General features: G+C 37.2%; 2 protein-coding genes across 2 annotated transcripts; one reads left to right on the top strand and one right to left on the bottom strand.

Annotated features, from left to right (window-relative positions):
* The first annotated feature begins 10,356 nt into the window (after positions 1–10,356).
* LOC121235271 (stem-specific protein TSJT1-like) lies at positions 10,357–11,910 on the top strand. The gene is made up of 4 exons (XM_041131598.1): positions 10,357–10,669; positions 10,804–11,044; positions 11,220–11,340; positions 11,569–11,910. Exons 1-4 carry the CDS (start codon positions 10,458–10,460, stop codon positions 11,757–11,759), a joined length of 765 nt encoding a protein of 254 aa, XP_040987532.1. The 5' UTR covers positions 10,357–10,457; the 3' UTR covers positions 11,760–11,910.
* A 674-nt stretch (positions 11,911–12,584) lies between these two features.
* On the bottom strand, positions 12,585–22,512 carry LOC121235269 (ribosome biogenesis protein BRX1 homolog 2-like). The gene is made up of 9 exons (XM_041131597.1): positions 22,354–22,512; positions 21,894–22,122; positions 21,655–21,796; positions 21,095–21,173; positions 20,790–20,914; positions 14,696–14,797; positions 13,221–13,289; positions 13,042–13,140; positions 12,585–12,914 (listed from the first exon to the last, which is right to left on the bottom strand). Exons 2-9 carry the CDS (start codon positions 22,085–22,087, stop codon positions 12,783–12,785), a joined length of 942 nt encoding a protein of 313 aa, XP_040987531.1. The 5' UTR covers positions 22,088–22,122; positions 22,354–22,512; the 3' UTR covers positions 12,585–12,782.
* Between the last annotated feature and the right edge of the window lie 34 nt (positions 22,513–22,546).

The raw sequence follows: 22,546 nt of genomic DNA on the forward strand, positions 1-22,546 counted from the left end.
TCGTCGTCTCTTTTTCTTTTTCTTTTTCATTTTTTTTTTAATATTTGTGAGCCGCCTCTACTTTGGTTCTTCCACATGGTACAGCTTCCTGTTAATTTGGCCGTATTGACCCATTATATATCCTAGCTAGCTAGCCGTCATGGCCCCGGTGGTGTACACATGAGTACGTACTACTTGGCAGATAGCTAGGCGTATTACTTAAAATCGCAACCATTTTGTAGCTAGAGAAGTAGTCTCGCGTGCTAAAATCGGTGTTGATGTCATGTGTATTTTTATAAAAGGAACAACTTAAATATTAGAGTACAACTCTTAGAATTTAGGTGTGATCATGGTTTGAATCTTGGATTCAAATCTCGAATTATAAAAAATATTCAGATGAAAAAAATTTATATAAACGTCGATGTTGATCCTTAATCGTCCGTCCGTAGCTGATCTACTAGTTTTTGATCTAGTATTATTTGGACATTATCATTTGAGTCCTGAAATGACGTCCATGATTATGCAGCACATATGGACGTTATCGTACGTGGTCCATTTATGTTACAAGAATAGCTAATTAACAAGACACAAGATGACGTATAAAAGTCGAAAAAAATCTACCCATCGGGAAACCAAATCTGTAAATGGACGGTTTAGATTTATGGAAATGATGGGGCCGTCACACTCACACATGCAAGGTTACAAGTGATCAGCTAGGCTCCAAGATCAGGAATTGTTTAGACTTTAGAGGTTGGATGGGGCCACGATTTGATGGAGAACGGATTGCTAGCTCCTTATTATCATCTGATATTACTTCATGATAAACATTACAGCCATTCATTATTTATGGTGTGCTTTAATTCATACTCTCCTTATTTAATTAAACGTACAGCTCTTAGAGAAAGTCATGATCAAGTGAAGGAACGATTAATTAGATTACCATATCCATTTGTTTTTTATCGAATTAAGAATATATATATATATATATATATATATATATATATATATAAAATTAGCTAGCTAGGGTCTTATAAGTTTTAGGGATCATCATGGGGACCATAATTTTATAGAGAGAAAATGCATGGTTTTAAATTAAGATGCATGCTTTTAGTTCAAGTCATCATGAAGTATAAACATATTTGTTTTTTCTTTCAAATGGGTCTTGGTCATGATCATGTGGACGGTAGACAGGCAGAGATGATCAGTACTGGCCTGCATGCAGCCTCGATCAATCGGATGCCGACTGTACTGAACATGCCAAACCAATGTCATGAAGTCTCTGGAAGAATACAATTACCCAATTAGGATAATGTGTAAATATCCCATGCTGTGCATATGCCTGATCATTTATTGTGTTGATTATGATCCATACCCATCGCGAGGAGTCGGACATTAATGTGAAACCTATCATACTATACCCATCCCGAGAGAGAGAGAGATAGATAGATAGAGAGAGAGAGAGAGAGAGAGAGAGAGAGAGAGTGATATTATGTTTAGGTAATGCTTGCTTTATAGTTTAATTATAGTACTAATTATTTATATATTGAAGTTCAAGGTTAAAGCATTTTCTTATCACTTTGGGTAAAAAGTGATTACCTTTGTTGGCTAGCTATTAATTATTTGTTCTTTCTTCAGCTTTTAAGAGAGAGAAACAATAAATATATCAAAGCTAGAATTTGAAGAAATGCAAGGATATGATGGCCGTAACATGAGTTCTTTTTTTTTTTTTTTCCTAATCTAACATGAGTTCTAAAACTTGTAATAATTTAATTTCCTTTCATTTTTAACTAGTAAATGTGTATTTCTCTATAGGATGTTGTTTGAGATTCAAAACCTCTTAATTCAGCCGGTAAGATGGAGAATAACTCAAAATCCGAGTCACGTTGCATTACAAGATAAGAAACTAAAATAGAAAAAAGGGAATATCTAGAAACAGAATCATGTCAAATCTTTTAATATTATTGTATTTCTTTAAAGGATGTTGTTTTTGCAGATGAGATGAAGTGAGATTAAAGTTAAAAGTTAAATAAAATATTGTTAGAATATAATTTTTTAATGTAATTTTTATTTTAAAATTTGAAAATTTTGAATGGTTTATTTTATTTTGTGTTAAAATTTAAAAAATTATAATAATTAGATGAATCGAGAAGAAGTATAAAAAAGACAAAACTCTCGTTAATTTTTTTTCAAAATGTGTACACCGCGTGAAGCTATGATCACACAAACTTTCTCCTCGATGATCTGTTTAAAATATCTCTCTCTGTTAATATGAGGTCGAGCCCACCAGACTATGACTAATAACTCTGAAGAGTGGGTTTCCACACAAAACCAAGGCCCACAATTAAAATGCTTAATATTACTTCCCCTCCCTCATCACTCACCCATGTGCACATATACAAACGTGCATTAAAGCACCCTTTGCCTTGCTTTGCTGTCGCCCTTTCGATCCTCCCGATTGCCCTTCAAGGTCAAACGACAGGGCTGGATCTTTTAAATACTAGGAAAACGACATAATATCCAGTAGGACCCGCCACGTGCTCGCTGACATGGACATTTGTTCCATATCCGTAACACGGCCAGGGGTACGTACCGGTACCGCCCTGCACTTGGCAATGGGCATCTTTCCGGAGCAATATTCCTCACTGGATTCCATCAAAATTTTTCAGTACTAGTGTTAGATATTAAATAAACACACATAATTTTTTATAACATTTTACATAATATATAATATTTTAAAAAGATAGATATTTTGGCAAAATACCTTGTAATTAAAAGATCGAATAGCATTAAATGTACTACTTTTTTTGGAAAAAAAAAAACAATTATCGTTGTATTCAAGTTTTTCATTAGAAATTAAACTCCATATATATATATCCTAATTAAGGGTAAAAAAACTCTAAAGATAATATATCTCATATTATATGCCTCCTCTCGTAGTACTCTCACTAAAAAAAAAAAAAGACACATTCCTCTCATAGTCTTATGGTATTTATTTAAATAAAAAAAGCTGATCACTACTTGACTGTATTAATTAATTAACATGATATTAATACGTTTCCTAAAGTTTTTATATGTTTTTCTGATAACGTTAATTTGAGGCAAAAGATTGCTTGGCAGAATTCTTCTATATATTAGACTAAAAAAATATATATTTACTATCATCGTAACGCGTGCGTGTGAACAAAAATCCACTATCATTTTAGACAAGAGAGCTTCTACTCATCTGTCTCATTCCCCCACATATACCACACGAAGCATTTTTTTTTTTTTTAAAACGTGCATTTATATTAAAGAGACCTAAATAGTATAAATTAAATCATTCAGTTTCAATTTTTTTTCCTCCACCTCCCTGCGTTCTTCCTCCTCCAGCGGCCTTGTCACGTCTGCCACCACATTCTTCCTCTGCCAGTGGCCTCTTCACCTCTGCCATCATCTGGGACTGCTGACGAGATCCTAGCCACGACTGACCCATCGTATTATATGGTCTATAGAAGCTCTCTTGTCTAAAATGATGGTGGAAAATATAGACTTTGCCCCACTTGTTCCATTAATCTGATATGAAAATGGTTCTATTGAAAGTTTTTCTTGGCCAACTGAACCACTAGCCTTTTTTTGCATATAAGTATTATGCGAAGTGCTAGAACAAGAAGCCTTGAAATATATTCCTGAATCCAAAATTGAAAAATAAAAAATAAAAAAAATAAAAAGAAATATGCATATTCATGATGTCCAAAATTCATATATTGAGAGAAAATATTTGTGCTTGGATCCTTTTTGACTGGCATGAAAATGAATGAAAAGAAAATATGTGGAAATATATTAAGGAAAAAACATATACCTCTACTTGGTAGAAGTGTAACAATTACCTCTGCAAGCACAAAACTGTGGCTTATACTTAACACCAAGTATTTGTTTAAAATTCAAAAGGGGGCTCGTTGGCTCAAGCATGTTCTATATAGACTATCTCAGACACAGACATAGACACAGATTTCAATTCACCCAATTTCACCTCCATGGATGGCAATATCTTCCCCAACAAACTCAAAGCAAACTGAGTATTCAATGACTTGGGGGTCGAGCTCTGTCCATCCTACACCTGGCTTGGGCTTATGAAGGTTGAGATTTAGGGAGGGAAAGGCTTCACGAGAGAGGGAGTGTTGGTTGATTTCTGAAGTTTTGATTTTAAAGAAAGGGAAATCTGTTTGGACTCGAGATTTAGGAGTTGGACTGGAATTTGTTGTTGATTCGGTTTGCCATGAATTTCGTGTGACGTGTGATAACAGTAGACCGGATTACGAATAGATTTTCTCTTTAGACAAAATGCCATCTCTCTCTCTAGATCTCTCTCTCACAATTTCTGGCTCACTGCAGTCGTTCACATTCATCATTGCCATGTGCCACACAGAAACGACATTCTTGGGAACAGAACTCGATCGAAGTTCGAACAAGAAACATGCAGTTCGACGACGAAAAAGTTAGAGAAGAATATATAGCCATGATTATTAGTAGATCAGGGTCAGTATGTAGCGTCACGTTCTCCGCCTGTGCGAGCGATGGAATCTTGACTAGATCATTACAATTTAAAAGCGCTGGAGCTAAAATTTGACTTCGGTTTTCCCTCGTTTTTGTTTTTCAATCTTGTTTCTAATCCCCATGCAGTGCGCGCATGTGTAGTAGTACATGATGATCGTATTGTGTGAATATATACAACAAACACTCATTTCACCCAATAATATCATGTCTTTATCTTTATTTATTAATTAAGTGATTGATGGTCCAATTTCAGACACGCGCGCAATATGAGTCAGGACCATGCACGAAATATCGCACGTAGATTTTTGCCTTTTGTTACGCGTAAAGGAGGTCATCAAGGCATATATATATATATATATATATATATAATTTATAAATGCATCCATGGACCGGCTGGCCTGACCTGGGGACCTTAAATTAATGCCCCCATTCTGAAGGAAATTAAAGGCCGGATCAAGATGGGGAAGGTGCATGCAGACTCTTGCTTGTTGGCCCTTTTGTGACCAATTGTTCCAATATTCAAATCCATTATAAAGTATACATACATGCAAGAGAGAGAAAGAAAATAGAGTAATTTTTCTGCTCGATCGAGTCATGCATTCATATCATATATACCGTGAATCAGATCATCATTTTCAGCTACTCTTTTTGTTAGTCTTGACCATTTCTTGCCCATTTTTTTTTTTTTTAAAAAAAAAAAAAAAAAAAAGGAAAATGACCTGCTCATCGTTATTTGAGCTAACAACTCCATCCAAAATAAATAGGCCAACCGATCTACAGCATGCCTTTCCTATAGTTTATACTAGCTAGGAAAATCCCTCCCACTTGTCTACAGTCAATGCTAGCTGATGTTTTACCAAAGTCATGCAATACAATAAAGAATACAAAATCAAAACATGCAAAACATGATATATATATATATATATATATATATATATATTCATAATGTTCGATCTGTTTCCTTGTACAGAAGAAGAGCATATCCATTAATGTATAAGCAATATTATACTTTATATCTGGACCAATTAAATGATATATAATCAGTTCCATAAATCAAAGGCTGGCTGGCTGATGTTATTCTCTTTGTTCGCTGAGCATGATAATCTCCTTTAATTTTAAAAATCGACCCATATAATGTATATAATATATATGGTCTGATATTTCTCTCACGTTGTTTATTAATTAGTTAGAAAGAGACCCATCACCAGCCTATTTGCTCGGATATTTAATTGGACCACAGAGATAACAGCGAATATAAATGGATGAAAATCAAATGATGTAGTCCAAATTGACCTCGGATCATAACAAACCATATATATTATATATAATTAGCATCTATTTCGTGGAATTCATAATTTTTATTTTTTTATTTTGAAAAAGGTATTCATAATCTTTTGAGCATCCTACTTTTATAACTTTTGGACATACCATCAAATTATTGATATATAAATAATAATAATAATAAATAACTTTATATTCATTTGATATTATAAGAAAGAAAGAAATAATAGTATTAAAACAATAACACTATTAAATTAATTAAAGCCGATCCGAATGTCTCGAAATGCCAGAAGCAGTTCACAGTTCAGAATTCACAAAGATCCAAAATTAGCACGTAAAAAACTTCGAAAAGGTCAGAAGAAGAAAAATTAAAAATAAAGGTGTTGTCAGACAGGCACATGATTCCACTCCCCAGTTTGCATATAGAGACGACAAGAAATGAGCTGTCTCTCAATGGACCGTACGTCTCACATGTCACAGATAAGTACCAAAAGAGAAACCTAAGGTTGTCTGGTAATGGACTCTACATCTGCTGCCTGCTACGTACAACGACAAGGGATGCTGAAATGAGAGGCAACTTATCTACTTTTAGGACCTGCTCCTCCGTTAATCAGTGTACCTTGATAGATAAAAGTCGCCAACTTTTGTCGACGGGAATACTCCCTCCTCGACGTTGCCCACATTATTATTCCTTATTATTATTGTTTTACGTCAATTTTTCTACGGCCATTTTTGTTTCTTAGGTTAGTGATTTCTTACTTTTCATTTGTACGTGACGAAATTCTCTCTCTAATATTTGTCTACCTCCCGAATTTTAATTCCAGATTTTTTTTTTTAGGTTTGAAAAAGAGAGAGTTATGATAATTTTATCTGAATGTCTTTACACAACATATGGTATTTTATAATTTAAATATTACAAATTAAATTATATCACGTGAATGATGTGTGGCGTAAAAATCTTCACATAACTTAATATAACTTCACTCGTTGCGATCTTCTGTGTTTTTTTTGGTCAGTGTCGTTGTGATCCATGATATTTGGTGAGCGGTAAGCCACCAACTTTGTCGGTGGACAAGCAAATGCAGTCCAATCTTGGGTCGTCGGAAATGGAGTGCCTGCTCCTTGTGTTGGAATAGGAATTAAAACCTTGAATTTCTAGTCCTTTTTCGAGTGCACATGCACGATGAGCAAGGGCCTCCCCCAGGATTCAGTCTTGCTTCATGGGCTACAACAATTTCATTGGTAATGCCTATTTGGACCGCTTTCTAAGGCCTAGGCCTACTTTGCCCATATCTCCTGTCCTCCACGAAGACATTTTTCTTTTTAATGCGTATTTCCATTCGTCACAGACGAGAAACTTCAACGCTTGTTTATGGCTCGTTCTCCAATCTAGGCAAGTAAGGACTGTTATTACAGCACATAGCTTTCTGGGCACCTTCAATTCTTGCTATTAATCTTCTTATCTCATAGATTTATTTATTTATTTTTTTAATCGAAGTATTGGCATTTTCTGGCCATGCAATTAAACTGGACGTCTTGGATTCGAAAATCCAGATTCACTCTTGATTGGATCATTGGAGAGATTTTCTCTTGAACTATCTTTAAGTACACTAGCAAAAGACTCCTTATCTAGGCCTGTGCAGCCTAAAGAATCAGGCCCTTGTTTCCGAATACCTTATAGCTTCAGCTCAATAGTTGCACACGGCACACCACTGGTCAGCCTGTAACATGCCTAGTGCAAGCTGTAACCAGAAACTTGTCACTGCAGGCCGGGCCTCATTCCTATTTCCATTTTCAGCTGAAATAGAGCAGAAGCAGGGCCCAGCTTCATTGACCTATGGAGCTTGTTTAACGACTCAAATTATAAAAGAAATTATGTTCCTTAATGTGAGTCTGTGACAGCGATTTGATTTGATTCGATTTGAAGTCTCTGGCTAGTTTTGGATGTTGAAATAATTTTAGATGATTTGAGATCAGTAATATTTTGAATTTCATTAAAATGTGTTTTAACTTTTTATGAGTATGAGGTAATATGTAAACAATAATATTTTGTGAGTTTCTTGGAAAGTATAAAGTAGGTTGAGATATATTTTATTTTTATGAGAAGTTGAAAAAGTAATACGTCTCGTCCATGATTGATTTGAGATAAGTTGAAATGGATTTACGCCCAAACATTACATGATCACAAAATATCTTAAACTCAAACCCATACAATTTAGATAAATCTATACAAAAAGGAAAATGCTAAGGTGCCATACAAATAGCTCTCAAAAGTTACTCCTAATGTATTTTTTTTAATATTTAAAAAAGTTAGTATTAGTGTATTTGTGTGTATATTTTTTAATATTAAAAAAAATCAAAATACATTAAGGACACTTTTGAAAGCATATTTAGAGGGCATCCTAACATCACCCATGCAAAAAAGCTCTCCTAATTAACTTAAATGATAGTAATATTCTCCTTCGTCCTACAATAGAACTCCACAAGTGGCTCCAAAAAATAGTTAATAACCATGTTTGATTATGTTGCTACAATGAAAGAACATGAAGCTTAATTTTATAAGGATAATGATAGGTTTATTATTTCTTACTGCTTTTTTACTATTCTATAGTGTATTTAAAATTTTTATTTTTTATTATTTCCTTTAAATATTTTTTTAATATCCTTAATTATTAAAAAAAATTGAAAAAATTATACAATTTTACTAATAGTTAATTCTTTAATCATTAAGTAAAAAAAATATAAATATAGACCTATAATTATGTAAAATGTACTGTACTTTTGGATGAGGTTTTACATGCAAAACAAATAGAAAAAAAGCTACTTTGCCCCCACAAAGTTTACTGCTCTATCTGGCCGTTTTGTGAGAAAAAAAATGTTAATTTAATGATTAAGGAAATTTTTTTAATATATTGATGTATTTTTTATATTTTTTAAAAATATTTAAAAATAATAAAAAATTATAAATTAAAAAAAAAATACTAACTTTACACTAGCTGTCACTTGCAGCAGTAAGCGGCAAACGGCACACTAGCTTTACTCATACAAAAAATAAAAATAAAAAGCCTCCATTTATGACAAAAGTTATATAAAGGCTGAAACTCTGAAAGCAAGGTATGGGCTAAAGACAAACCAAAATGGCTTGTCATAATGAGATGGGCATCCACCGAAAGAAAAGGAATTAGAGCAATGTGATCCGTAGTCAATCCTGAATTTCAAAACAACAAATACTTCTTTTACCAAATGCCCACAGAATACTCAAGTATAGCAGTTTACAAAGCAGCTGAGCTGAGTCTTATCCTGGTCACTCTGTTTCCAGTTTTAGATAAGGCCAATATGCTGTAGCTCGCCCGCTGCAAACCATATCCTATCCCACGAACTAATTGCATGAGTTTGATCAAGATGACGTGTTTAATTAACATTATGTAGCCAACATAAGACAGATTTCTGTTAAGAATAAAATTTTTGTTCTTAAAATGTCAAAAAATTGGTATTGACTGGAATTTTTTTTATAGATCTCTTTTTCTACCGTGTGCTACGTGTTTATGGGAAAAGATAAATTTTAATTATTTCTATTATATTCTTAACACTCTACTTTACGTATAGGTTCAATACGTAAAATATTTAATTAAATAGAGTATAGTATAGAATCAATATTCAAATTCAGAATTTCTATTTTGATATCATATGAAATTACCACTTATTTTAAAAATTTAAATTGATAAAAAGATGTAAATTTTAATTATTTATATTATATTCTTAATAATAGTTAGCTGGAGTAAAAAAGTAAAGACAGTGAGGTGGCTCACATATTGTGCTATTACATGCATGCATTGCATGGGGACTTTTATAACCTGGTCTGGTCTCGACAAGGTGTTTCATTTGAGGAGATGAGCTTTGCTTTGAATTTTCATAGTAATGAGATCAAGCATGTGAAAAGGAATTGTTGAAAAGAACACAGATTTAAAAAAGAAAAATTGAAAAACAAAGAGTGATTGTGTTCGGAGATATAATAAAACAGTTGACAAGTAAGAATGGTGGTTTAACTGGTGTTAGAACTTGGGTCCTCAGAAGAAAATAAAGAAGACTAGTTCTTTAGAAACAAACAAAAAAAGGGAAACGAGAAAGATAAGAATATCTTGGAGTTCGAGAATCCCTATCCATCACACAAGGATCCACGCCCGCTATAATATTAAAAAAAAAAAAAAAAAAAAAAAAAAAAAAAAAAACTGCCACCTTAACATCAGGCCTTTTTTAATTAACAAGTTGACAATATAAATAAATAATTTTTTATATACGGTCATTAGATATAATCAACGTCCAATCGTTCATAGTATGTCAGATTTAAAATCAATTTTTTTTCTTTTATCAATTCGATTTTTCTCTCATCAATTTTCTCTGTCTTTCTTTCTCATCAGTTTTAACAGTTTGGTCTATCTCTTTTATCAGTTCAATCTGTCTCTCTTATCAGTTCGATCTGTTTCTCATCGACTATCTCCACCTCAATCTTATTTGCACGCCGATTTCACCATGCGCTTACAACAAGCGTTTTTCATAAATAAATACTACTAGGACCCTCCCCTCTTTTCCTTTCATACCGTCGGCCACAACTCATTTTCATCAAACTTGGGTTTCAAAGACTAAAAACATCAAAAAAAGAAGAAATGTTGGCTATATTTCACAAGGCTTTTGCTCACCCACCTGAGGAGCTCAACAGTCCTGCATCATACAATGGCACTAAGAAGCCAAAGCTTCCCAAGGAAACTCTCAATGATTTCCTCTCTCTTCATCCTCACAACACTTCCTCCATGAGCTTTGCAGATGCAGCTGTGCTTGCTTATGTTCGCCCTGACCCTCCTTGCCAACTTCATCAAAGGTAATAACATCTCTCTCAATTCCTCTCCATATATGTATTGGATGTATATATGAATCTCTTAATTAGAACGAGTTCTATAAACAATTAATGGGAAAAGTAAAGGAATATAGTGAACGGTTTGTGGGTGATTGCAGGTTGTTCTGTGGGTTTGAAGATATCTACTGCCTGTTCTTGGGGAGCTTGAATAACCTATTCTCACTCATTAAGCAGTACGGTCTATCAAAGGGCACGAACGAGGCCATGTTTGTGATCGAAGCATACCGGACCCTTCGAGACCGGGGACCGTACCCAGCGGACCAGGTTATCAAGGATCTTGATGGCAGCTTTGCCTTTGTTGTCTACGACAGCAAGACTGGAACTGTCTTTGCTGCACTGGTATATTTATATATGCCGTCTTTTTACCCATTTCACCTCAAGGAATTAAGATTAGCAAGCATCAATGAATTTGTGTGCTTCTTTCTCTCTTTCCGAATTTGAAACTGATTCCAAAGGCATGATTGAGGATTTGCTTAGTAGTGACCTTTCATAAAAACGTTCATTGCGGTTGTAGGGTTCTGATGGTGGAGTTAAGCTGTACTGGGGTATTGCAGCTGATGGCTCTGTGGTGATTTCTGATGATTTGGAGGTCATAAAAGCGGGCTGTGCCAAATCATTTGCTCCCTTCCCAACAGGTACACGTCTAAGAGTTTTAGCTGTGATTTAAACTTGTTCCCTGGTTTACCCATTTAGAATTATAGAATGAATTTCTCCATCAAATTCACTTCCATTAATCAAGCTGCTGCCCAAACATCTGCATGCAATGGAAAGTAAAGTTGGAAACCAGATCTTTCTCTCATCTGATCTGTCTTACATGTGAAAAGAATAACATGGGCCTAGAATGGTGGTTTGTGTCTTTGCAGGGTGTATGTTCCACAGTGAGGGAGGCTTGATGAGCTTTGAGCATCCAATGAACAAGGTGAAAGCAATGCCAAGGGTAGATAGTGAAGGGGCCATGTGTGGGGCCAACTTCAAGGTTGATAAGTACACAAGGGTCAATAGCATTCCTCGTGTGGGAAGTGAATCCAATTGGACCCAGTGGGATTCACGTTAGCTAAAATGAGGGTCCTTGTGTGCGATTTCAGTCTCACAAATCCAATTGTTCCCTGGATTTGCCCCTCGTTCAAAGTTTTTATTTAATACCTTATGTTTGTTTTTCTCCATGATGGACTGAGAGTACAAATAATGGGGGATGATCTTCTGGATGATGTTCGTCTCTTTGTACAATATTCTCAAGGGAACCCATTTTTTTCTTCTTCCCCTTAACTTCAAGTCAGGAAAAAAGGGGAATGAATAAAGACAAGGAGAAAAAGAGTGGAAACTGGTAAAGAGTCCAAAAAACGTGCCAAAAGACCTTTGGCAAAAGTTAGGTAAATACATACATCTATGATGCGTTATGATACGAAAAGACAAAAATAGCAAAACTACTCTCTTGTTTTGAAATTCCAAAAAGCTTTTATTAAATTTAGCAATAGTAACACAGTCAGTGAATTTAATAATTCACGGAACTTAAACTTAGGATGTGTGGCTCTTCAGCTTATCTCGAGCCTGGCTATGACTATGCCTCATCCTGATGGGCCCTGTCATCGAATCAATGGATGTACATTTAGTAAATTTTCATTTCTAACATCAACCTTCATGGTAGATGTTTGCACGCGAAGGTATGGGCGATAACATGTAACCATGAATTGAGGAACTAAAAACCAACTGTTCAAGCCATTAATAAAACTAAGAAACACTGGCAGCACTACACATTTCTAACGGAATACACAGCAATGATGAGATTTAAACCTGTAAATAATTATAGGAGATAAGTGCAGGATCATATAAGAACGATTTCTTATCCTTGTAAGAGACACAATAGGAGAACATAAGAGAGAACAAAAGAAGCAAATAAAATATAGATGATCTCAACATGCCCCAACTTGAATACACAAGCTAATCAACTGGGGGACGATACCAAACAGCATAAAAGGCAGGAGCAGTTAACCAAAATCTGCCATTTCAATCTTTGAGAATACAAGGTGAAAAAGGAAGTTCTGTTCCTTGTTACAAGAAAGGGTGAGGTCTTCAAATTTCATTCTTTCCACATTTCTGCAAACTCATCAGGCTCCAGTGGATTCGATAGCTCATGCATCTTCCTCCTTGTCTTTGCTTTGACTTTCTTTGCATACTTCCCAGCCTTTTTCCTTTTCTCCAAAGCTCGAATCTGAAAGCACCAAACGACAAGCATTATGAATTTAAAAAGAAAAAAAAAAAAAAAAATTGCAGGAGTTGAAATGGAGGAAGAAAAGGGGTTTAAACACTAAAGTGCAGGCTGAGACACCAATGAATACCTGATTTGGTGATATGTAAAATGGATTCTCATAGAGGGTAGGGCCTCCAAAGCTGCCAGCAAATATCTTGATTGGGTTCAAGCAAAATCGTGGACCAACCTACACAAGTGTCTTCAGAATTAAACTACCATCACAAGTACCTGTTAAAGCACATAAAATAAAAAACAACCGCTGCAAACCTCAACAAGGGTCATATTCTCTAGGCCCCCTCGAGGCACTTTATCTGCTTCATTATGAGGTACAGATATCTGCATAAGAAAATCAAGCAAATTAAGCAACAATATTATGACTAACAATTTCAAAATGTATTATTATTGCCTCATATTGTTAGATTTGGTGATTTAGGAATTTACAAATGCAAGCTCTACATGAAACCATCTTGTGAAAATTACAAGATAAAGCCTAGCCTAGATGGTGAATTATATCCTTAACAAGCCTTTTTCTTTATTATTAGTAAACAAGATTTTATTGCAAGAGCTCGAGTACACAGGACATATACAAAAGCAACACCCAAGCTTGATGTTCTAGTAATACAAGAAATTCATGAATGTTCATGCCATTAAAATCAATTATAATTGACCAATGGAACAAAGTGTTAAAAAAGAAAGTTTGAAGCTCATCCATTGACCGCTCATGATCTTCAAAACTTCTCTCATTCATCTCCCTACAAAGACACCAACATAGGCAAATCAGAGACATCTTCCAAATTGCGGCAATCTATGAAGTGCCCTGAAGGCCACTCCATGAAGCTAGGAGATCAATCACCCTTCTTGGCATCACCAAACTACACCCACCCCAGCAAAGAAATTATTCCACAAGGTCATGGAAGTCTCACAATGGATTAGTAGATGATCAACACTCTTTTTGCACAAACAACACCAATTCATGACTATGATTTGGCGTTTCCTTAAGTTGTCTTTTTGTAAGGATCTTCCACAAAGGAAGCCGTCCATACAAAAAAGATTGCCTCAGTTCCTTAAGCCATCCTTAATGAGCCTTATTTCCTTCCTTACAGAGTCCATGTAAAACCACCAAAATCTTAGACATCATATCACCTGACCAACCACCAGCAAGATGCGTCAACATAGCATCTGTTCATAGAATACAAGCATCTAATGGTATGACCACCTGGGGCATCCAGCCAATGGCTATTGAGGAATCCAAGGTATCTAATATAAGATGTAATTACCATTTTACTTATAAAAAAAGATATCTAATGTAATATATTCACATACGCATTCAACAAGCAGATCCAACTGAAAACATTTTTGATGGCTGTCAAACTAAATTGACCCTGCCTGGTAACCAATTGCCAAATGCAGGACAATCACTTTTTTTTGGGGGTGGGGGCTCTTGACAACACAATCTAAATCCATAAATTTATATAATATATGCGATGAATTTAGTAAGATTACATTAATTCCTCCCTCTTTATCTTTGGCCAAACAACAGAACCTATGATGTCTAAGATTTATAATATTATATATCTGAAAACCCTATTTTTTTTTTTTTACTTATTTTACATGTTAAAAGGTTTTAATTTATAATATTATGTATCTGAAAACCAACACCAACCTTTGAATTTTAAAGTAAAGCCTCCATTATGAATACTACTACATAATTTACATCACATATATTTTATACTTTCACCAACCTGGTAATTCCGGAACCATATGTGGTCATCAACAATGGAGAAAACAAATACATGATCATGATAAGGTTTAGATTTCCTGTGTTCCTTTGGTATTCCAAATATCTGGGGAGGGGAAACCAAGAATATGTCAGTTCACGCAATTGATAACAATGTTAATGATCTTTAAAAAATAGTATCATAAAATCCTCAAGCTAAGATATGATTATATTTTTTGGATAACTGATCAGAAACAACCACAACCAAGCAAGAGTTCATAAGTTATTTTTCAATATAATAAACCATAGCGATATCGGACAGGCCCACATTCAAAGAAAAACCAGTTTTTTAGGTAAATCATATAACAGTGAGCATTCATTGAAATAGTTTTGGCCAATATAACGATTGGTTATGAATATCCTCGGAAAAGGATGAATGGCTCTTTTTCTCTCCATACATCCAAAAACTCTAATGAAGGAAAATCCTAGTTTTTTCTTCTGGTGATTTTCTGGTGTATGTTGTGGTAGTTAGTGATTGATTGTAGTGAGTTTTGGGTACTGTGAAGCAGATTCTCATTGAATCTAAAGTTTTTGAGGTAGTAAGGGATGGGAGGTTTGTTTATTTGATTGAGAAAGGATGGAAGGTGGTGAAAGAGATTAGACTGGGGTTAGGCACGGCATGGTGGTTCATCAAAGCGTTGGAGGAATGCTTGAAGACTGTGAGGAAGGACTTTTATTCTGCACATAGGGAAGGAGATACGGGCTATGTTGCACAGAGGCGTCACAACTCAAGAGGTTCCTTCATGGCATTGATGGAATATGGCGGTGGTGGGTATCGAAACTTCTTATTCATACCAGAAGATAGGGAGGGAAGGGGGTGGAGGAAGCTGGGGGAGACTATGAGGGAGGTTGCATGGACAAGTGGTCCTGTGCCCTAGCCACCACCACAACAACCACCATTTCGGTCATACTGGGAGGCACTGCTACACAAAGGCAGTACAGGGGGAGGCCATAGTTCTGACACCTTGACATGCTCAAGAGGTGGAGCAGGCCTGCAAAGGAGGGTCGCCACTTATGAGGGAGTGCAGGCTTGAGAGAAAGGTGATAGAGTGGCTGTCGGTTTGTTTGAGGAAAAGGAGTTGCGTGCACTATAGGAGATGAAATGTCAGATAGATTTGTTGCAACGAAATATCAATGGATTGTTACAGTGTGCAGAGGAGAAAAGACGAATGGGCTTGGGACTGGGAGGGGGCTGTGGTCCAAGTGATGATAAGAGGAAATTTGTTCCAGTAGGGGAAGAAGCTAGCATACGGGAAGAAGTCTTTTGTTGGGGTCAGTTTGGAAAGAAGAATTTCGTGGGCCATGAAGAAGATTGGAAGGGGAAGAAGGTTGCTCATGGGTCGGGCCCAAGTAGAGGCCCACGTAAGGTCTGGAAGCAGAGAGGCCCGATTTCGAGCAATGTATTGGGTGAACCAGTGGTACCCGATACTCCTACTCCGGGCCCGAGTGATGAGTCGGGTCTGACACAGAAAGGGCCGACCACTTCAGGCGACTCAGGTGGTGGTCCGTCGATGGTCTTACAGCCGCCGGAAGTGGAGGTGGGGAAAATCGTTGCAGAGGAACTGTGTATTGTTGAAGTGGAAGGCTCGAGGGGTGCTCAGGGAGGGCCGTCGTCGGGTGGGTTGTGGGGGGCAGGTACAACTAAGGTGGTGGGGGGCAGATATGGCTCATGGTGAGCCTCTGGAGGGAGTCCGAGAAGGTCATTCTGCTGCTCTGGAGTGTGGGGGGGCAGATATGACTCACGGTGAGACTATGGTGTGTGGGGGTACGTCGGATAAGGGGGAGTTAGATGAAGGGCAGCAGTTGATGCTTTATGATCCTTGTGTAAACTCAAAAGAGGGGGAGGAGTCAGCAGGAGAGGATCCTACCCCTATAAGTATGATCCCTCCTAGTGTGTCCTCTGACTGGGTGTTGAAAAAGGTAGAAGAATTGCAAAGTTGTATGGGAATTTCGTGTGAGGGCTATGAAGAGCAGTTCAAGGCATTGATTATAGCCATGGAGGCAGGACATCAAGGTGCAGGGTCAAAAAGGGAGAGGGAGTTGAAGAGGTTGATGTGGTCCATTAATTACGATCGAAAGGAGGGAAGTGCAAGTCGTGGTAGAAACAAGGGGAGGGCTGGAATAGTTGATAAATGAAGCCAAAATTCTGAGTTGGAATTAGGGGACTGAATGAGATTAATAAACGCCTTCGAATAAGAGCCTTATTAAGGCAATGGAAGTTGGACATCATTTGCTTGCAGGAAACAAAGTTGAAGCTTATCAATAGAAGAATTATTCGGAGTATTTGGAGTTGTCAATTTGTAGATTGGGCATACTTACCTTCGAAAGGGGCCTCGGGTGGAGTGTTAGTGATGTGGGATAAGAGGGTGGTGGAGAGCATTGATGTGTTTGTGGGAGAATATTCGGTGGGGTGTTTTTATAAAAATATTGAGGATGGCTTCGTATGGGCTTCTGCTGGGTATATGGCCCTAACTTAGATAGTGAGAGGAGGTTGCTTTGGGAGGAGCTAGCTGGCTTATGCTCTTGGTGGGAGGCTCCTTGGTGTATTGGTGAGGATTTTAACGTAACAAGATTTCCCAGCGAAAGATCCAGGGGGGGGGGGGGGGGGGGGGGGTGGGGGACAAAATCAAGCTATGGTGGACATCTCGGACTTCATTTGAGTTAGATTTGATGGATATACCTCTTATGGGAGGTGATTATACTTGGACGAATTATCAAGCTTGGTCAAGATTAGACAGATTCCTCATTTCTCCCTCGTGGGAGCTACAATGTCCAGACTTAAGCCAGAAAAGACTCCCAAGGATATGTTCAGATCATTTCCCTGTCTTGTTAGATTATGGTGGCATTCAAGGGGGTAGAAGGCCGTTTAAGTTTGAGAATATGTGGTTAAAAACGGAGGGGTTTGTGGATTTGATTAGACAATGGTGGAATTCATACTGCTTTGAGGGTAATCCAAGCAATGTATTGGCTGGGAAGTTGAAAGCTTTGAAGAAGGATTTGAAGACATGGAATGAACAGGTATTTGGTGATGTAACTATACAGAAGAAGAGCTTATTTCAAGAATTACAAAGCTTGGAAGGTGTAGAAGATGTGAACAACCGAAAAGATCAAGTAGTTTCTGAACTTGAATGTTTGACTCTAATGGAGGAGATCTCGTGGAGGCAAAAGTCAAGGGCATTGAGGGGGATAAATGCACAAAATGTTTTCACCGAGTTGCTAATGCACATAGGAGGTTCAATTCCATTGAGTCCCTGAACATAGATGGTGGTGCATCCTCAGATCAGGTTGTGATAAAGGAGTATGTGGCTGGCCATTTCGAACATCTGTTGTCGGAATCTCAGACCTGGAGGCCTACTGTAGATGGTTTAGCCTTTGAGGCCATTGATCAAAATAGTTCGGCCTGGTTAGAAAGACCTTTTGAAGAGGAAGAGGTACAACAAGTAATTAGGAAAATAAATAAAGATAAAGCTCCAGGTCCGGATGGTTTCACTATGGCTTTTTTCCAATCTTGTTGGGAAGTGGTGAGGGAGGATGTAATGTTGGTTTTTCAGAAATTCTTCACTTATGGCAAATTTGAGAAAAGCTTAAATGCTACTTTTATTGCTCTAGTTCCTAAAAAGGCTGGTGCAATAGAGGTACAAGATTATAGGCCGATTAGTCTTGTGGGTAGTGTCTATAAGATACTTTCAAAAGTCCTTGCTATTAGGATGAGTTCGATCATGACGAAGATCATTTCTAAGTCACAAAATGTCTTTGTGAAAGGGAGACAAATTTTGGACTTGGTCCTTATAGCTAATGAATGTTTGGATAGTAGGATCAAGTCGGGAGTTCCAGGTATTATATGCAAATTAGATATGGAAAATGCCTATGATCATGTTAATTGGGATTTCATGATTTATATGTTGGGGAGATGTGGTTTTGGGGAAAGATGGAGGAAATGGATGAGGTATTGTGTGTCAACGGCTCGCTTCTCAGTGTTGGTAAATGGGGACCCCATGGGGTTCTTCAATAGTTCGCGAGGACTACGTCAAGGTGATCCATTTTCACTCCTCTTGTTTGTTCTAGTTATGGAGGCGCTAAGTAGAATGGTGTCGGCTGCAGTAGAAGGAGGTTTTTTCTCTGGATTCTCAGTAGGAGATATCCACGGCTCTACCATTATTTCTCACCTTTTGTTCGCAGATGACACCTTGCTATTTTGTGAGGCAAATGTAGGGTATATTCAATCTTTGAAGGCCATCCTACTTTGTTTTGAAGCGGTATCCGGGTTGAAGATTAATCTTGCTAAGACGGAGATGGTTGCGGTTGGTGATGTAAACAATATCAAAGGGTTGGCTGACATATTGGGTTGTGTGGTTTCTTCGTTGCCAATAAAGTACCTTGGACTTCCGTTGGGGGCTTCCTTCAAAGCTAAGACAATTTGGGAGGTGGCGCTGGAAAAATTTGAGCGGAGGCTGGCCGGGTGGAAAAGATTGTATTTATCTAAAGGGGGGCGTATCACTCTTATCAAAAGTACTTTATCCAACCTTCCCACATACTACTTATCTTTATTTCCTCTTCCTGTAAGCATTGCAACTAGAATGGAGAAAATTCAACGGGACTTTTTATGGAGTGGAATAGGAGATGAATTTAAATTCTCGTATTCCACTCCAGCCGACAAGGTATGTTCTCCTTTGAGGGATGGTGGCTTGGGGGTTAGGAATGTGAGAGATTTTAATAAGGCCTTGTTAGGTAAATGGTTGTGGCGTTATAACAATGAGAGGGGAGCCTTATGGAAAGGGGTGATTGACTTGAAGTATGGTCGTGATCGAGGGGGTTGGGTTTCTAAAGAAGGTAGGGGGTCTTATGGTGTGGGGCTATGGAAGTATATACGGAAATGTTGGTGCTCCTTTGCTAGTAATACTCGGTTGTGTTTGGGGGATGGGAGTAGGATCAGCTTTTGGAAGGATGTGTGGGTGGGAGATACGACCTTGAAGGAGGCTTTTCCCACAATTTTCAGTATTGCAAGGGAGAAGGAAGCTATGGTGGCTGATTTGCAGGTAATTAATCAAGGTTCACAAGAGTGGAATATTAGCCTTACTCGGGATGCTCATGATTGGGAAGTGACTAGTTTGATGGAGTTTCTGAACTTGCTGTACAGCACTCCTATTGCGGCCACAACTGAAGATTCGCTGGAATGGAGACCCTCTAGGAAAGGGAAGTTCTCGGTACGCTCCTTCTATGACTCTATTACTATGCAACAAAGGCATAATTTTCCATGGAAGACCATATGGAGGAGTAAAGCACCAACCAAGGCAGCATTCTTTGTTTGGACAGCAGCTCTAGGGAAGCTTATGACCATAGATAATTTTAGACGTCGTGGCCTTATCATCACGGATTGGTGCTGTTTGTGTAGAAATAGTGGTGAAACGACGGACCATCTACTCTTACATTATGATTTTACTCGAGATATTTGGAGTTATTTCTTCAGCAAAATGGGAATAGCTTGGGTAATGCCGGGTAGGGTGGTGGAACTGTTAGCAAGTTGGAGAGGGATCATTGGAACACCACAGATCAAGGCTGTGTGGAGGATGACTCCCATTTGTATGTTTTGGTGTATTTGGTGTGAAAGAAACGAGAGGCTTTTTGAGGATCATGAGCGCTTCATGGAAGAGTTTATGAATTTTTTCTAGAAGACTTTGTTTTTGTGGGCCATTGCTCTAGATTTGAATGGCCTCAGCTTCCATGATTTCCTTGTAACTGTTTCTAGTTCTTAAATAGGTATATTCACATGTATACTTCCAGTGTACCTGGACTATGCCTACTTTCTTTATCAATGAAATAATTTATTACTTATCAAAAAAAATATTGTATGAGTGAGTTTTTTTTTTTTTTTGGTATACTATGAATGAGTCCACCACATAGATCAGGGTATTTCATTTGAAAAACATTACACAAGGAAATTTCAATACACTTAAATTTTATATTTGCCTTTGCATTGAGTAGAGGGAATATCAATATGTGATCCACAACTTAATTTGACAGAATTATTCCTTCATAGGAAAGAAGCAAAATGAAAATACCTGAATTATCAACTCTTTCAAAAGTTTCCAATGGGCATCTTTATCAAAATTGTCTGAGAATGTCAAAATAGGACGAGACCCTTTCAGATGGTTTCCAGTAAGCTTCAATTCCTCCATTGTGTGCACTGAAAGGGAAAGGAAAAAGAATCACATCCGTTGCCCATCATTTATCAAATTTTGATGCAAAAATATTAACCATATAATTGGGGACGAAATCAATTGATCTCATTGCTAATAATGGTTTATTTCCATTAGACATTCACTATTAAACAAACAAATCGTTAGAAACCACAAGAGAAACATACCAGCATTAACTAAAAATTTGACAGATGGCCCATTGGGAGATTTTGCCATCCATAGATAAAGATCTTGATATTTCCTGCACTGAAATGAGGAAAAAAAAGTTATATCTGGACTTTAGAACTAAGTAAAGCAAACTAAAGTTTCATATCCATAAAGCAGTCTCACATATCCTAATAACCAGCAAATAATTAAAAAGCAAACGGTCAGTCTTTGTAGATACCAAAACAATACATGAGTAATGCAAGAATAACCATATCCATAATCAGCACGCAATAGTTTAACTTATATTTTATCAATACAATTCTTTTTATAACTAATCAAAAAGTTTATTAAAAATGCACAAGACAGAGTCTATGTACACAGAAAGTATACAAGAGGCCATTGATTACAATTACAATTTTTTTTTTATCGGATTGATTACAACTACAAATTAGGAACAATAAAATCTACATGCCATCTATTCAAAAATTACTTATTATTATTATATGTCGTGTTTAGCTAAATAAACAAACAGCGACAACAGAGATGGATCTAATTAGTAAACCAATTTAAAGGAAATCACCTCAAAAAAAAGACAGGAAGAGCAACTCTTTAGCTCGACCAGCTCGTTCAAAGTGGCGCCCTTACTAGCCTTCGACTCGACCTTGTTATCCTTCTTACAGTGGGGCAAGAGCGACACCATATTCAACATCAAATGCCGGTACCTGCACACAACACACACTAACAATCTAACAGTGATACCAGAAACAGTAAACGGACAAAATTCACCATTGGGGAATGCAAAGAAACTAGATTTTCGACCTGAAATTAATGCGGCGCGAGCAAGTGACCAGAACCTTCTCCTTGTTCCTGAAACCCGTGGAATCACTTTCTTTCTTTACTTCTTCAGCCTTGTCTTTCCAACCCAGTAGCGTCCTTTTAGGTCTCTCTTCAGCACTCATATCCTTCTTTGGCGGTGCCACCTCCGTCTCAATGTGTTTTCTCTTCTTCCCCATTGATTTTTCTTCTTATTTTTATCCTCTTAAGACAACTAAACATCCATAACAAGCATATTAGTTGAAATTTTCACCAAAAAATATATTTGGAAAACAATATGACAATAACATCAACACCCAGAAAAAGAAAGATCAAAAAACAAATATAAACGATAAGTTCAAGCCATAGTTTGGGATTCGGATTACATAGAAAAGAAGAAAAATAAAAGAAGTGTTTATTCATTGAGTTAAAAACTTGTATAAGGGCAAATTGCGAAGGACGATACCAAATAAGCAGCCGGACAGAGTTGAAGCGCAACGCTACGACTTGGATACAGAGGGAATGAACGAACAAACACGGCCGATAAACCCTTCTGCTGTAAGAAGGAGCCGATACGTAAACCCTAAAACGTTAGGGCCCAACAAGGCCCATGAGGCGGAGTTTTCGTTGGTTGGATTGCATTGTGGGCTTAGTATATG

Source organism: Juglans microcarpa x Juglans regia, chromosome 6D (assembly GCF_004785595.1).
Source record: "Juglans microcarpa x Juglans regia isolate MS1-56 chromosome 6D, Jm3101_v1.0, whole genome shotgun sequence".
NCBI lineage: Eukaryota > Viridiplantae > Streptophyta > Magnoliopsida > Fagales > Juglandaceae > Juglans > Juglans microcarpa x Juglans regia.

Coding starts and splice junctions, on each gene's coding strand:
- LOC121235271 (XM_041131598.1), top strand. CDS start 10,458: ATGTTGGCTATATTTCACAAGGCTTTTGCTCACCCACCTGAGGAGCTC. Junction 10,670..10,803: donor CCTTGCCAACTTCATCAAAG/GTAATAACATCT, acceptor GGGTGATTGCAG/GTTGTTCTGTGGGTTTGAAG. Junction 11,045..11,219: donor GAACTGTCTTTGCTGCACTG/GTATATTTATAT, acceptor TTGCGGTTGTAG/GGTTCTGATGGTGGAGTTAA.
- LOC121235269 (XM_041131597.1), bottom strand. CDS start 22,087: ATGGGGAAGAAGAGAAAACACATTGAGACGGAGGTGGCACCGCCAAAG. Junction 21,174..21,654: donor CTTCCTGTCTTTTTTTTGAG/GTGATTTCCTTT, acceptor TCCTCATTTCAG/TGCAGGAAATATCAAGATCT. Junction 20,915..21,094: donor CAAATTTTTAGTTAATGCTG/GTATGTTTCTCT, acceptor TTTCCCTTTCAG/TGCACACAATGGAGGAATTG.